The following is a 16,533-nucleotide window of genomic DNA, read 5'->3' as shown; positions in this document are numbered from 1 at the left end:
AAGACCAACAATCAAATGACAACCTTTGAGCAAGCCCTTGGAGACAGTGGGAAGGAAAAAAATCCCTTTTAACAGGAAGACACCTCAGGCAGAACCAGGCTCAGGGAGGGGGGCTTTCCCAGCTTTCAGAGGATTAGTGAATTCAGTGAGTGCTGTCAAACAAATCTTTTTTATGCTGACAAAGAGAAACTACCAACTGTAGTCAATTATGACCATTAATGAGACATTAATAGGCCTTGGTAAGTTACAGGACACTATAGAACCTTCAGTACTACTCATTAGTGAGTGCACGCAGCCTGGAGGTGGACTTTTGATCCTGTGTGGATAACAGAAAATCAAAAATAAATCCCAACATGTGCACCTAATTTTCAAAGTCATTAAAGATGTGTGTCGTACAATCGTTCCATGCCGGAAAAAGAAGAGTTCAAAGAAATCATTAAAAGCCCAGGATTACCATGACATTCATACCCATGATAAGCGCATGTAAACTAATGACCGCAGCTATATACGGGAACTCTTGGGGTTATTCTTTAAAAGCAAGCATCTGTTTCGGTGTTATGGATATCCACTGCTGTGGCTGCTGCTTTGTAAATCAGTGGTGTTAAATTTCTAGGTGGGGACAAGAGCTTAAAGGTATTGTGACCATTTTCAATAATTTAGACTGAGAATGAGTGTAAATGACAGAAGAAGAATAACAGCAGGAAGGAAAACCAATCAAGGACATACAGACGGGGAGGAAAAAAACAAAGAGGGATAAGACAGAGAAACTAAGCTTTTTTATTATGTTTTTGTGTATTAAAGAGGAAATTATGAATATTTAAGTTCTAATATATTAGAACATTTAGAAAATGGGGTTTCACACTGCAGGTCAGAGAAATCTGGAAGCAGAAAAACAAACTAGCTCCTCGTTTCCTCTTCGTAGATGCATTTTTTCCATGAATAATATTGGCAAGTTCTCAGCGCAGATAAACATATTACATTATCTGTGGAGCTGCAGCATGAGGACAGTAAATTAAACTGCATTTATTTTTCCAGAAATGCCACCACAGGCACAGACTTTTTATTAATACATTACTGTAAGACAGTGACTTAACAGCGTTCTTGGAGACTATCCTTTAAACTTAAAGGTACCCTGAGGATTTTTATCAACCACAGCTTGCTGTGTGGAAAAATCTTTTGATTGGCAGACCCGACATGTTTGTGCAGTCTGTGCATTTGTTTGCAGCATTTGTGCCTTTTTTGTTTATGCAACCACTGCTGACAACTGCAGAGGGCAGTAATCAGAGGAAAACGACTGCTGGCTGAAACAAACACGGATGTGAGCGATGAAAACATGAATTCAACATGACTGTAAATTTGTTACTCAGTCTTTTTGGTTTGGATATGCTGTATAACACTTTTGTTTCCCAAATCATTTACAGTACAAACAGCCTGGTATAGTGACTAACTGGTTCAGTGTGAAACGTGATATTTCAAAATGAGTATTTCAGTAAATGTATGTATTAGTAAAAACATGCATTTTTTAAAGCAATACTTTTTGCTAATAAATACACGTACAGGAATTCATATAAGCTCCTGTTGACCTCAACCCACACACATCCACCAAGCTGACTACCTCCGGTCCTCTCCAACTCTTTTCAGCCTAATCGCACATCATCTTTCCCCCCACCGTGATGACATCATCGTGGGCTGGCGAGCTTATCAAAGGTAAACTGCCCGGTGTGGATTATTTAAATCTGTGACCCACATTATCCGATTACAACCTGATAAAGTGAAAGACAAGTTTTCAGTTGGACACATCATCACAACTGTTCATGAGGTCTGAATTCTGATCTCACGGCCACCATCTCCAGATCAAAAATACATATTTCCATTCATACGTTAATGCTTTCAAAATCTTATAAGTATGGAAAAAGAAGGAGGTCCTGCTTCAGCCTGTCAAATGGACAGGCTGAATAGATGAGGTGTACCCAACAAAGCAATGTGTGAGTGTAAGATGATAATTATCTTTTATCTTTGAGATCTAGTTTCATTAACTGGTTGCTGAAAGACTGAAAAGGGTTTAAATGAATGTTAATAGGTATAATAAAGATTTTTCTACTTCACTGGAACAAACAGTGAGATCACAAACAAAACAAGCAATATTTGTAAACATCAGGTATTGCTCCAACTTTACACAGTGGTAGTAGTGTGGAAAAGACAGCTGAAGCTATCGTTTATTTACAAATAATTCAAATATCACCATAAAACAACAACAAAAACAACCAGGCTGCATTAAAGATGCATATGCAGAAAAAAGACCATGACATGTTCATATAACCCAGAAATATCATAAATGGAAAAAAATGAGATGATCTACCACAAACTTCCTCCCTGATCCGTGTTATTTTTAAGTCATCATGTGATCGCAGCATTTGTGCAAAAATGTTTATTTATAAACTTGCAGTAAAAGAGCGCCACTCTTCAAAAAGGGATTTTATACTTTACACTGCTTCAGCACAAGGCAACACAATGCTCAGCATTGTAAACTGAGACACAGGCAGTACTGTTACCCTTACTGTATTACATTTCATAGTCAAATGACACAGGAAGAAGCCATGAGGAAATTAAGCTTCAGATTTACATACAAACATGAAGTTCAGGGGAGATTTGCATGGCAGAGTTGACCTACGCAGACCAGCATCTAAGGTAAGATTGTCTCAGGCCTCCATCATTGTTTCTCTTCTTCAATGAAAAAGCAGTTTGGGTCTCCCTGTTTAACACAGCTAGTCATCATAATGACCTAAATGTTGGTTTTGAAAACTCAAAAATAAACAGGCAAAGTAAAAGAACCATCACAGTTACTATAACTCACAATACTTACAAAAGTCCATCTACAAGAAAGAAGCAAGAAACTCTCCCGCTGGCTTAAAATGCAGTTATATTGACACATTGTATAAATTAAATAATGTCATTTCAGTGTCACCAGGACATAATTACTGCATGTACAGAGTTGCCACTCAGCCCCAATAGAAACTGTTTACAATGTTTGCTGACTTTTCCCCCAAATAATGTTTTTTTTGTTTGTTGTTCTTTTTAAAAGGAATGAGTACAAATAATTAAAACAAGCTGAAAATGGAGACACAAAACTAGGAATAGTTGTCAGCTGAGAGGGAGAAGCCAGAATGTAGGTGGGAGGAGATCACGAGTTGAACTAACCGAGAAAGGATGAAGAGGTGGGAGAAGAATGATTCATTTTTATCTGACTACTGCAGTAATCACGTTTATCTAAACTACTGCAACTACTGAGTGCACTTAATTGAGGAGACAAACAGAATGAGGTGGAAGGCAGGAGAGACTGCTGCAGAGACTAAATGAAAGAACCTAGAATGAACAGTTTTGCCTTAACAGGGCTTTGTCTGCAATCGTCCAATACTCAGACAGCTACAACATGAACTCCTTAGAATATAAAATACTTTCCTAGTTTGATTTTGGATCATATTAAGGGTATGAATATTTGTAACTTAAATTCAGGTCCCTAAATCAGAGGATTTCATCTCCTTTACAGGGGCTATTTTAGCACCGCTCACACAAGCCTCTTCATGTCAGAGCTTTATCAGCTGGCAACAGATTGAGCTGAGCTTCAGTCGTGTAATCTGATGCTAATGTGCTAACCTTATTATGTTGACATACATGGCAGCCATTCATGCGAGCATCTCGTAAAAGTGTTTATACGAAACTTGTAAAAAGCATTTAATATTAAAAGACACAAACTGCTGTAGGTTTATTTGTTGTTTTCATAATTGCACTGTGTGCTGTGCTGCTAACACTGGTCATAAAGCTGCTAACATCAGCTTTGTGACCATCCATCCACTTTCTTCCATTTATCCAGTTCTGGCTGGAGCCTTCCCAGCTGTCACAGGAGAGGCGGGGTACACCCTGGACTGGTCAACTGGATTTGAACCCAGGACCTTCTGGCTCTAAGGAACAGTGGTAACCAAGGTACCAACATGGTGAATATTGTGATGAAAAACAAAATCCACTGGTTTTGGTCATATGGTCATGAAAGGAAACATATTACACTTGTTTCCAGCTTCAGATTTTATTGGAAAATGCATGATTGGCAACTTAAAATAATCCATATTTATCCCATAATACAGTGTAAACCTCCAGTTTAAGCTTTGCCTGAAACCACTGCTTTAACCCAACCTTTTCTGACTGATTGCGCCTCGCAAACAAGACAGCCTCTGCCCCTACTGTACACTGATTTTATTTGAAACTTTGTCCACGTTTAATATGAGAATACACATTTGTAAGAGTCGATACTGTGCACCTATATGATGTGTACAGATCTAACTTTATTCCCCTTGAGGTGCGTTTGTGTTGCTGCCTGATGAGTTGCAGAGTTTGCACTAGACTTGTTAAATGTTACTTAAGAGACAAAGTAATCAAGGAGGCATATGGTGGCACAGGAAACTGTAAACAAAGAGAGATCAGCAGAGTTCACCTCTGCTGATTTTATCTCATCTACTGACAGGACACCTGTTTAAAGAGCGCTGCAGCACCGGCTACTTTTCAATTTGCCCTTGAATCATCACACACACGCACACGCACACACACACACCTCAGTGGTATTCTCTTGCTGTCATATAAACCTAAGCCCGGATCTATTTGACATTCAGTAAGCATTACACACACAATACGAGCTAACTTCCATCTCCATCCCAGCACAGCACTGTACTTTAAGCAAAGCTGACGTGAGGATAATACAGACATGGCTGCTATCAGGGAACAGAAACATGCCGACAGATGGAAAAAGGTAGTAGACAAAAGAAAAGGATGGATGGAAAAGAGAAAGTAACAAAGAAGAAATCAGAGGGAATGGAGTAAAAAGAAAAACAGATGGAAGAAAAATGTGGATGATGAAATTCAGAGGAATGTGTAAGTGTGATCCTGTCAAAGAGGTAGGGAGGTCGGCACAGGACAATAAGAAGACTGTTGGCTGCTGGAATATTTATGCTGCAGTGAAGTGATGATGAAGGTGGAGCTCGACGTGCCTACCTGCCATACTGCCACACTGAGTGCCTGGTCACTCCTCCTGTCAATCAACCAGTCACTCAATCCACAGAGCAGTCAGTCAGTCAGTCCACTTGCCCTCACTCTTCCTCCTTAGAGACTTCCTGGACTCCCACTCCCTCCCCTTCCCATCTATGACCGGTGCTTGCTCACCCTCTCGCTCCCTCTCTATCTCACACACACACACAAAAATAAATCATCTGCCATCCTCTTTTGCTGACCCACTCCTTCCTCCACCTCCACTTCCTCCTTCCTGGGCCACTCCCTCTTCCTCCTCCCATCCCCTGCTCTGCCTCTCTCTCTCTCCTCTTTTTTTTCTATTCCTTCCCTTACATCCCTCCTCCTGTCTCATTAATTAGCTACAAGCAGAGAGAAAGCCGAGGCAGAAGGGGTGGAGCCTGGCTTAGGGCCACACAAACACACTGCACCAGCATCAGCATCAGCACAGCCAGGCACCACCAGGAAGAGATGCTGCGACGTCCAGGATCAATGACATGCACTCACACACCCACATAAAGGATACACACCACATGAGAATAAATGCCACCACTGTAGTCTGTGTCCTTGCAGGTAAAAATGTAAAAACTGTCCAGTTACCATGCAGTATATTCTCATTCAAGATCTACATGCACTCATCTGGAAATGTTTCAAACTGGTAACAAGAGTATGGCCGATTTTGGTGCTTTAAAAGATGAGTCTGTGATGTTCTACAGACAGGAAAAGGTCAAAACCAATGATAACAGATGGATTTCCAGTCTATGTAGCTAAAGTGTGACACAGCTTAATCTTCTGTGCTGCACTGTATGCTGTTGCAGCCTGCTTAAGGGACGATAGATTATAATGCCAACACCCCACAATATTATAGAGAACTCCACTCCTTGCATGATCCCCAATGAGCAGCACCTGGTGAAAACTGGGAGGAAGAACCTTCAACAAGAAGAAACCTCATTTCACAACATAAAATATGTGTTTGTGAAGTGTTTTCCTCACCCTATACCAACATTTAAATAAATAATACAGTAAATCTTACATTTTAAACACTTGCCATTTGAATTGAAACCTCAGCGTACCATGAAGAAAGGAATTTTTCAGCAGACTGGTGCGTGACGCTTTTTTCTTTTTATTGCCACTAAACAGAGTTTGCAAATGGCAGCTGTGCAGCATACAGTATGCCACGATTGATGGGTTTGTCGCTGTAACGCTCAAACATTGCTTCAGCCGCTAGTCATTTCAGTCTTCAGCTGGAGGAACAGACTGTACTCTGCACTGGTAAAGTGGCACTCTGCAGGTTGCACAGCATCACTTTGCACTGTAAACGTGGTCCAGATGTCAGTATGGATTCATGCACTCATGTGCGTACTTTCATAGAGATAATCAGAATCAGAATCAGAATACTTTATTGATCCCTGGGGGAAATTATTTTTTGTTACAGTGCTCCATTTTAAACCAACATTAAGACAAGACAGACAATACGCTAACTAAGAATAGTACAATATATACATATATATACATACATACATACATAAGTCACTTATAAATAAATATTTGGAAAAGAAACATGTGTAGTTGTAGCAGTAAACAGTGTGTTAAGTGGATGCGTTGTACAGGGAGATGGCCACAGGCAGGAATGATTTCCTGTGTCGTTCAGTGGTGCTTTTCGGTAATCTCAGTCTCTCACTGAACGAGCTCCTGTGACTGACCAACATGTCATGGAGTGGGTGGGAGGTGTTATCCAACATTGTCTTTATCTTGGACAGCATCCGCCTCTCCGACACCACCTTGAGGGAGTCCAGCTCCATCCCCACAACATTGCTGGCCTTACGGATCAGTTTATTAAGTCTGTTGGCATCTGCGACCCTCAGCCTGCTCCCCCAGCATGCAACAGCATAGAGGATCGCACTGGCCACCACAGACTCATAGAAAATCCTCAGCATTTTCTGGCAGATGTTGAAGGACCTCAGTCGCCTCAAAAAATAGAGACGACTCTGGCCCTTCCTGTAAAGTGCTGTGGTGTTTTTAGCCCAGTCCAGTTTATTGTCAATGTGTACTCCAAGGTATTTATAGTCCTCCACAATGTCAACACTGACCCCCTGGATTGAAACAGGGGTCAAGTGTTTCCTGGTCTTCCTGAAGTCCACGATCAGTTCCTTGGTCTTTGCCACGTTGAGCTGCAGATGATTCTGCTCACACCACGTGACAAAGGAGTCGACCATAGCCCGGTACTCTGTCTCATCATCCCTGCTGATGCATCCAACCACCGCAGAGTCATCAGAAAACTTCTGAAGATGGCAGGTCTCTGTGCAGTGGCTGAAGTCTGTGGTGTAGAGGGTGAAGAGGAAGGGGGAGAGGACAGTCCCCTGTGGTGCCCCTGTGTTGCTAATCACCTTGTCACCTTGTAACAGGTGCATGTTGTTAAATACACCACTGCAACAAAGATGAATCATAAAATATGGATGTGCAAAGGGAAATGGCCCATTTAGAGTCTTGTTTCTTCAGATAAAATAGTGAGATATGAGATTTAGTTAAAAATCTTTTTCATTCCCCACTGATGACCAAATTAAATTTGCATATGAAATGCAAACTATTATTAAAACCGGAACCCAAATAACAAAACAAACTAAATTGCTAGTTAGTAGCGTAAACCTCCTGTCGACTCTAAAACAACAGCACGGAGAGAAGTGAGGCACACTGAAATTTATTGTGAGGCCATTAACGACGTCTGTGTGCAGACTTTAATAGCTGAGAATCACTTAATGCCTGTACAGTGTGTCCTCATATGTCTCTGTGCTAAAGTGTCACAATATGAACAAGTATATTCGATTCAAAGGACAACTGTGCAATTCTGAAATGAGCTCAAGAGTAAAAGCTCTGAGGACTGAGACAGAATGTATAAAGAAGCCTGATGTGTTGTATTTACCTCAACAGCATCATTTAGATAAAAGCTATAAAACCTGTCAGTACTGGAAATGCTAAACTAACTCATTATACTGCCCTACAAATAGAACATCCAGCTTTATTGGAGCCAGACGTTCAACATGTTCAAAGAGACTATGTGTTTAATTTGACTAGAAAATTTTTTAAACACTGGAGAATCCAAACTGCATTTGGCTCAAGCGTTGACCAGGACATAACAACAGATCGGATCAGGATGGAGGATCTCTGGTTACAGCAGTGAGAGGACAGATGGCAGATACAAGAAGATTGACAGACAGGTCAAAGGAAAGGGAACGAAACAGGGTGCTTCAATAGACACATAAAAGATTACACATTTTGGCTATGTTAAACTCTCTAGAGCTTCCTGTTGCTAACAGAGTCTAATAACAGAATTATAACACACTCTGTTCTCCACTTAGCTCATTCCTGTCTACCTGCAGCCTGCTACCTGCAATAAGACACCTTCATGTTATTCTTATGACTGATTCACACTTCACACAGGCATATTTCAGCACCTAGTTTAAAACTAAACACTGTTTATTGTCTGACTGCAGTATCCAGACACAGATTAAATACTGTGCTTCACCCTGTTGACCAAGGAGGGTGCAAATTACTTCTGTTTTTGCTTTCAATAATTTTAGCAGTAGAGTCCCCACTCAAAGTCACAATCCAAACCAGCTAAAAACAACCCCATGGCATGTCCGTGCATGAAAATGCTGTGGTGAATAGCAGGTAAAAAAAATACAGTCTGAAAATAATACAGCAACCATAATGTACGAAATCTGCCTGCATTTAATTGGATGAGAACCTACAGCCTTCATGGCACACTGTGACACCTCATTAACGTACCCACTTGTCCTTCAAATAAATAGTCCAAAAAGGAAACTTGTCAGTTTTATCAGATGACAATAACCTACATATAAAAAAACAGCAATGTATTCATATTATTAACTGCTGATTTAAATCAAAGTGCTATTTTTGTTTTAACATTTAAAGTGAAGAAGCCAAAAAGCCAGTCATTATGCGTCCAAAGTGGTCCAAATAAAGCAGTTGACCCTCAGCTGCAGGACCAGCTGTCACTCAACAAGCCTCCACTGTAACTTACAAGCAAAATTTTCCTCTTTTTGTTTTAATTTGAGCTCAGCTACTGTGAAGATCAACGAGCCGAGGCTGTGCATTTGTCTTACAGTTTAACTGAAATCGTTATGATCCAGGAAGCTGCAGGAGGCTTTGGACCACCGCCTCCACCAAATGCTTTGATTGGCACATGCTCCTTCTTGGATAACACACATCACAGCTCTGATCAGACTCTCACGACCCCTCACTGTCTCCCCACCTGCTTCTCAATATGGCTGTCTGTGAAGTTTAGTTGACTGCAGGGTTAATGCAATCCACAGATACTTCCCTAAGATAACAACAGTTCAAACGCCTTAAACTGCTCCACTGATGGTATTCGCATCTCCACATGAATCTCTCCACAGAGACAATTTGTCTAAAACAGCCTTAGAAACTCATCACCACCTCGTACGCCTGTCACAATCCTCCAGCGTGACCACAGATACGATCTATTCTAGCAGCATCAGGCGAGCATTTGCATCATATTTGTTAACCAGGATGTGACCGACACAGGCAGACGAGGCGGGGGGTAAGGAAACTGTCAAATGGCCATGAGTGTAAAAAATTAAGCTGCTGATATTGCGAACAAGACAAAGTTCCTATTCATGATGGCAACCACAATCCCTCCACCACTTTAGTGCTAAAGGCAACAGGTCAATTGTATTTCTAACAGCGGTTTGTAGCCCTAAAGTGTGGTTCTTCACTCATGTAAATGACTTAGTGATGATAACTCAATAAATTTTACTCTCTAACTATTAAAAACACAACGCTGTCAGAAAGAGATCCTGAAAGTGTCAAACAGCTGGGAACTTTTGAAATGAATATAAGCCATATCTAAATTGTAATAAATAAAATAAATAAATAAACAGATTAAAATAATCGAAACCTTTGTGCCTTCAAACGCAGTTCACTTAAAATGTGTTCATCTGTTGTTATTGTTGCAACTAAAAAACTGTACGTTGACAGCTATGTACATTATATATACACGCATATACACATAGTGTGTGTGTGTGTGTGTGTGTGTGTGTGTGTGTGTGTGTGTGTGTAAGAGCCAGCAGTAATCTAATATGATAAAAGAGTAAAATCATACAAAGCTCATTACACAAACACAAACCACGTAAGCAAAATCAGAAGACACTAAATATTTTCAACATCTCTTCTGATATTTTTGAAATATATTTTAAAACGTCCTCTAGAAGAATGCAAAAACATGTTTGTTTGTTTTCTCGATTTTTCTGAATGAAATTGGAGAGCTGTGCAGCTGTCTGGACGGCGGTGGTTTTTTATTTTCCCCCTGTTGTGTGTGATGGAGAGGAATGAGAGGCAGCTCACCGTTGTTGCAGTACTGTAGCAGCAGGTTGGTGCTGTCATACAGGCTCCCACACGAAGCTACCCGCTCCGACATCCTTTCCTCCTTTTGTTATCTCTTCTGTTTTTCCAACTCTCACTCGTCTGCTTTGTCCTCCTTTCACCTCTCTCCCTCTCTTCTTCACGCCGTTACCCCTTTCTGTCTCATCATACAAACACATACACACTTTTACCTGCCTCGGCTCTCCGGCTATTCCCGCTCCAGCCTTACTGTCACCGTCAAGTGCAACCTGTGGGACAAACTGCACTTCCTCTGCCTGCTTTCAAAGTAATATTCAACAATGCTTCTTAGCCACTTAATATGATTTGGAAGACTTATGCGATTGTGATGTCAATTTTGGACTAGATTAAATGTAGATTTTAATACAATATCAAAACAATACAGATTCAAATTTTATATATTTAAATATATATATATATATATATAGTCACCTTAATTTATACAAATGACAAAGACTCTGTAGTGAAGTTATTTTGAAACACTATGTAACTTAAAAGACATTCAATTCTACTGGTCAGCAGGATATAAGCAGTTTAATCTGACTTTTCTTCTTTTAAGTAAATAAAAAGGTAATTATCTGTAATGTTTTAAATTCATATTTCTGGGGACATTTTTATTTATTTTTTGTTATCTTTTTTACATTACTTTTATTTATTTATTTACTTTCTTTTGTTTTTCCTTAGTTTTGGGTCTCCTTTGCGATGGGACCCGCTTTTATTTTGAAGGGAGAACCATGTTTCTTCCGGCAATAATCTAATTGACATCTTCCTGTCTGTCTGTCTGCCTTGTGTGCCGCTGTTCCTATAGCAACAGCCTCTCCGGCAGCTGTGGTCCGGGTAGCGATCATTGGCGGCAGGAAAGCTATACAGTTTGTAGAGTGTAGAAAACACCGAACTAAATGAAACAGGTTTGTGTTTGTGAGACGGGAAAGGTGATCGCAGGGAGGCGTTGCGTTCCTGAATAATTGACGGAGAAACGGTGAGCTGCACCTGGCACACGTGTTTACAATCGATGCCAGAAACCGTTGAGACAGAACTGGAGGTTGAACCTCTTCCGCTGCAGCCTCTGAACATGTTCGGCTGGCAGTACCTGCTTTTAGTTACGATTATTAACATTTCGACTTACGAATGAATACCTTGGGGGTTTTTTTTAAGAGTAAGTAATAAAATCATAATTTAATAAATTGCCCTATGATGATGATGTTGATGATTATTATTATTATTAGGTAGATGCTTTGGGACAAATATTGAAAAGAAAGAATGCTTTCAAAAACTGTATTAATGTTTTTATTGCTAACAAAGCAAAACACATTTCAGTTAGCTAAAGGACACATTTTGAATAAATATAATGATTGGTTTAAAATGCAGACTGTATGTGACTGAATTTCATCACCAGGCCTCAAATGCATAATTAAATGAAACTAGATTCAATTTGATAGAGCACGAAGAAATGATCAGCATGTCAGAGAAGCTGACTTGTCTTGTGTCTGTTACTGACAACTTTGATCTAATACTTTTAAATCTTTATGGTTGGTTAGTGCTACATAAATAAAGGTGTTTCAGTTTGTCACTGATAATTTATTTGCACACAGTTTAGTCTGTTGAAATGAGTCAGTGGCAGTACAACTTTATTAAATTGATTTAATCTCAAGCTCCAAGGCTATCCATTTTTTTTCCCTCTCAGGAGGGTTTGTTTCCAGTTTTCCTTTAAATGACATCAGAAGTCATATTGAGATGGTCTGTGGGCTGATCCTGACCTTCAGATCTTATTTTAGTCATACAATCTACAATCAGAAGCCACCTTCCATTGTAACACTCTCGTTAAGAGTTCAGCTTTTCAGACAATAAATACCTCTGTTCTTTATATTGTAAAGCAAACCTGTAAAACACTTTGGAGCTCTTGAGTAGATGTAGAAATTATGAAAATGATTCATCTCAATCGCTAGTCAAGTAGATATCAAGTTTGATTTTTAATCGCTCATGTACTCGTTGTTAAAGATCAGCAGCACCTGGAAGAAAAAACTGATGACGTTGAAGGAATAAAACTACAAAATGAAGTCGTCATGTCTCCATGTTACACTCTTATGTCAAATAAAAACAATGCATTTTAATTTTCATACGCATTTATTCACAGATGAAAAATATGCACTCTCCTCCACAGGAATGTGTAACAAGATTTGGTAGACCAATGTAACAGTGCTTCTGAGTGAACTTGCATAACTTTGATGATTTTATTGCAATGAACCTACTCCTCACCTTCCTCATCTCCCTCCCCATCAACAGAGTCAACTCCAACCTCTTCATAATCCTTCTCTAGAGCTGCCATGTCCTCTCTAGCCTCAGAAAACTCACCCTCCTCCATTCCCTCACCCACATACCAGTGAACAAATGCACGCTTGGCGTACATCAAGTCAAACTTGTGGTCAAGTCGTGCCCAAGCCTCAGCGATGGCGGTGGTGTTGCTCAGCATACACACAGCCCTCTGGACCTTGGCCAGGTCTCCACCAGGAACCACAGTGGGTGGCTGGTAGTTGATGCCGACCTTGAAACCGGTGGGGCACCAGTCCACGAACTGGATGGTGCGCTTGGTTTTAATGGCAGCAATGGCAGCGTTGACATCTTTGGGCACCACATCGCCACGGTACAAAAGGCAGCAGGCCATGTACTTGCCATGGCGAGGGTCACATTTCACCATCTGATTGGCTGGCTCGAAGCAAGAGTTTGTGATTTCTGATACAGTTAACTGCTCGTGATAAGCTTTCTCTGCAGAGATGACGGGGGCGTAGGTGGCCAGGGGGAAATGGATACGAGGGTAGGGCACCAAGTTGGTCTGGAACTCTGTCAGATCAACATTGAGGGCGCCATCAAAGCGGAGCGAAGCAGTGATGGAGGACACAATCTGGCTGATCAACCTGTTCAGGTTGGTGTAGGAAGGACGCTCGATATCGAGGTTCCTACGGCAGATGTCATAGATTGCCTCGTTATCTACCATGAAGGCACAGTCAGAGTGCTCTAGGGTGGTGTGGGTGGTCAGGATGGCGTTGTAGGGCTCAACCACAGCAGTGGACACTTGGGGAGCTGGGTAGATGGAAAACTCCAGCTTTGACTTCTTGCCGTAGTCTACAGAAAGGCGCTCCATCAGCAGGGAGGTGAAACCAGAGCCGGTCCCACCGCCAAAGCTGTGGAACACCAGGAAGCCCTGAAGACCAGTGCACTGGTCAGCCTGAGGATGGAGAGGGAAAGACAAAGTTCATGCGATACAGTTATCTAGTTTACTTTGCCGATAATGGCTCTGAATTTACCCACCAGTTTGCGAACCCTGTCCAGAACAAGATCAATGATCTCTTTTCCAATGGTATAGTGTCCACGGGCATAATTGTTAGCTGCATCCTCCTTGCCAGTGATCAACTGCTCAGGGTGGAACAGCTGGCGATACGTCCCAGTCCGCACCTCATCTAAGGAAACAGACAGACAGTTATTTAAACTGACTCACATACTGCACTGCTACATTTAGCCAATGGTAACAACGCTTACCGATCACAGTGGGTTCAAGGTCCACAAAAACAGCTCTAGGGACATGCTTTCCAGCTCCAGTCTCACTGAAAAATGTGTTGAAGGAATCATCTCCTCCGCCAATGGTCTTGTCACTGGGCATTTGACCGTCTGGCTGAATGCCATGTTCCAAGCAGTAAAGCTCCCAGCAGGCATTCCCAATCTGGACACCAGCCTGTCCAACGTGGATGGAGATGCATTCACGCTGTGGGAAGAAAGACAGGTCACTTAGATGTTCACACTTTTTTCACTACAGATGATATGGGTACCAAAAACCTTATCACTTTTTCCCCCTCCCGACCTGTTCACCATTTATCCAGGTCAAAAACCTAAAACCTAAACTAAAGAGCAAGTTAATTCAAAAGGTGTCTTAGAGAAGATAGCTACCCAACAACTGAGCACAGAAAGCAGTTTGTGAAAATAAATGGTGGTTGCTCCTTATGTATGGACATTGCTTGTGGTGTACCCCAAGGGTCAGTTTTGGGTCCAAAATTCTTCAACTTGTACATTAACGACATCTGTAAAGTGTCCAAAGTATTAAAAATGGTTCTCTTTGCTGACGATACAAACATTTTTTGCTCTGGTGATGATCTGCAGAATTTATTGGAGGATATGACTAATGAAATAAGTAAAGTGAAGTTCTGGCTTGATAAAAACAAATTATCATTAAATTTGAATAAATCTAAACTTATGTTATTTGGAAATAGTAGTTTAAATACAAATGCAAAGATTCAAATAAATGGTGTTGATATTGAAAGAGTCAGTGAAAATAAATTTCTGGGGGTAATAATAGATGAAAAACTTAACTGGAGAGCTCACGTAAGATATATTCATTCCAAAGTATCACGAAGCATTGCAACACTAAACAAGGCAAAACAGGTATTCGACAGAACATCACTTCATATTCTCTACTGTTCACTGGTTTCACCATACTTAAGCTATTGTGCAGAGGTCTGGGGCAATAACTATAAAACCACATTACATTCACTTTTTACTCTTCAAAAGAAAGCAATTCGAATCATCCACAATGCAGGTTATAGGGAACATACAAACTCACTATTTTTGCAGTCTGAAATATTGAAAATTGACGATATAGTGAAATTCCAAACAGCACAAATTCTATTCAAAGCAAAAAATAAAGAACTGCCAGGTAATATTCAGAGTATGTTTTTTTTGAAAGAAGGAAGTTATAATTTAAGGGGTTTTTGTAACTTCAAAACAATGAAGGTACGTACTACAAGAAAAGGCTTTTGTGTTTCTGTTCAAGGAGTGAAACTATGGAACAAACTGAATATGGAATTAAAGCAATGTCCAAACATAAAACTGTTCAAAAAGAGTTATAAAAATATGATCTTCTCGATCTATAAAGAAAAGGAAAATATTTAAATTAAGTGAATGTCTCTATTTAAAAACAAACAAACAAAAAATTCATGATGTGATATTATAGTATATAGTATATCAGAAATCTGTTCACTATTTTTATTACAAATTATATCAGTAAGGAAGCTGACTAAATATTCACTGATAATTTATGGGACAGGGGTGGGATTAAATAAGTGTATACTTCTTCCCACTCCCTTTCAACATGTAAATTAATCAGAATGTTTTTTTGTATGTAATTTGTATAGTATATTTTTTTTCTCTCATTTCTTTTCTAAATGTACTTGTATATTGTTCACATGTTGAAATAAATTACCAATCAATCAATCACTAAGAGCTTTTACAGTCCAGTGGGACGCTGGGCCAGATGTTGTCACTGACTGGATATAAACCACACCTCTCCGGTGCACAAAAGGCCGAACGGAAAGCGGGGAGGAATGGGTTGTCACAACCACCAAAAATGCGCAAAGTCATCTCCCCACGCCCCAAATCACAGTTATACCCTCCAATCTTACTGATACCTAAAATTATGCGACCTGTCTGATTATCAAAGAGTAAAACGTAGTTCCGTATACTGCCTTCCATGTTCCCGTTTTTACTTTTCGGTTTAAGGCAACGCTTCCTCCCTCGTTCCTTAGAACAGCAGATTAAAAATTGCGCACCGACATATCATCAATAACCAACTGCCAACATTTAGCAGCGGTTTTTAAATTTCTTACCATTTTGTTCGTTGGTCCTTAGAGTAAAGAATAGGAAGAAAAACTCGACAACAAATCCTCCAAACCAACCGTTAGGAGCCGATCTAAGAGGAAATAATGACGCAGACAGCGCTTTCGCGCCTGGCTTGCGGACGGGACCGAACCATTTCTTATAAATTAGGAGGTGCGCGGATTACAATATGCTTAATTTTATCCAAAAACAAAAAAACTAATCACTAGATTAATCCAAAATAAAGCAAATGCGTCTTCTATTAATTATATAATAAAAAAATGTAAATTTTAAACGTACAAATATCTTTAATGGCTCCCTAATTTCTAGACCCTTAGATTCGCCCTGACTTCCTCGGACCGCATTTCTAGAATCATTTTACGTATCGCCTCCTGGCGGTTTGGATGATAAATGTAACTC

General features: G+C 40.3%; 2 protein-coding genes across 3 annotated transcripts in view; both read right to left on the bottom strand.

The window, feature by feature from the left end:
- Positions 1–10,716, bottom strand: part of eml2 (EMAP like 2) — a 31,900-nt gene extending 21,184 nt beyond the window's left edge. Inside the window, exon 1 of one of the 2 annotated variants that reach the window (XM_085244167.1) lies at positions 10,438–10,716. In XM_085244167.1, coding sequence (XP_085100293.1) covers positions 10,438–10,510 — 73 coding nt within the window. In that variant the 5' untranslated portion in view covers positions 10,511–10,716. Of the gene's footprint in view, positions 1–5,040; positions 5,163–10,437 lie in introns of those variants that run through there. The other variant, XM_085244169.1, reaches the window with a different exon arrangement.
- Positions 10,717–12,578: 1,862 nt separating this feature from the next.
- LOC146560231 (tubulin alpha chain-like) lies at positions 12,579–16,279 on the bottom strand. The gene is made up of 4 exons (XM_085244171.1): positions 16,125–16,279; positions 14,008–14,230; positions 13,780–13,928; positions 12,579–13,696 (listed from the first exon to the last, which is right to left on the bottom strand). Exons 1-4 carry the CDS (start codon positions 16,125–16,127, stop codon positions 12,719–12,721), a joined length of 1,353 nt encoding a protein of 450 aa, XP_085100297.1. The 5' UTR covers positions 16,128–16,279; the 3' UTR covers positions 12,579–12,718.
- Between the last annotated feature and the right edge of the window lie 254 nt (positions 16,280–16,533).

This window comes from Mchenga conophoros, linkage group LG14 (assembly GCF_057382185.1).
Source record: "Mchenga conophoros isolate Kocher_MC1m ecotype Shallow Benthic linkage group LG14, M_conophoros_male_GT1.1, whole genome shotgun sequence".
NCBI classification, from domain to species: domain Eukaryota; kingdom Metazoa; phylum Chordata; class Actinopteri; order Cichliformes; family Cichlidae; genus Mchenga; species Mchenga conophoros.
This window is presented reverse-complemented; position numbering and strand designations above follow the sequence as displayed.

Excerpts from the sequence above, each read along its gene's own strand:
- LOC146560231 (XM_085244171.1), bottom strand. Across the intron at positions 13,929-14,007 it reads CCTTGAACCCACTGTGATCG|ATGAGGTGCGGACTGGGACG; the intron begins GTAAGCGTTGTT and ends CTGTTTCCTTAG. Across the intron at positions 13,697-13,779 it reads TGGACAGGGTTCGCAAACTG|GCTGACCAGTGCACTGGTCT; the intron begins GTGGGTAAATTC and ends CTCCATCCTCAG.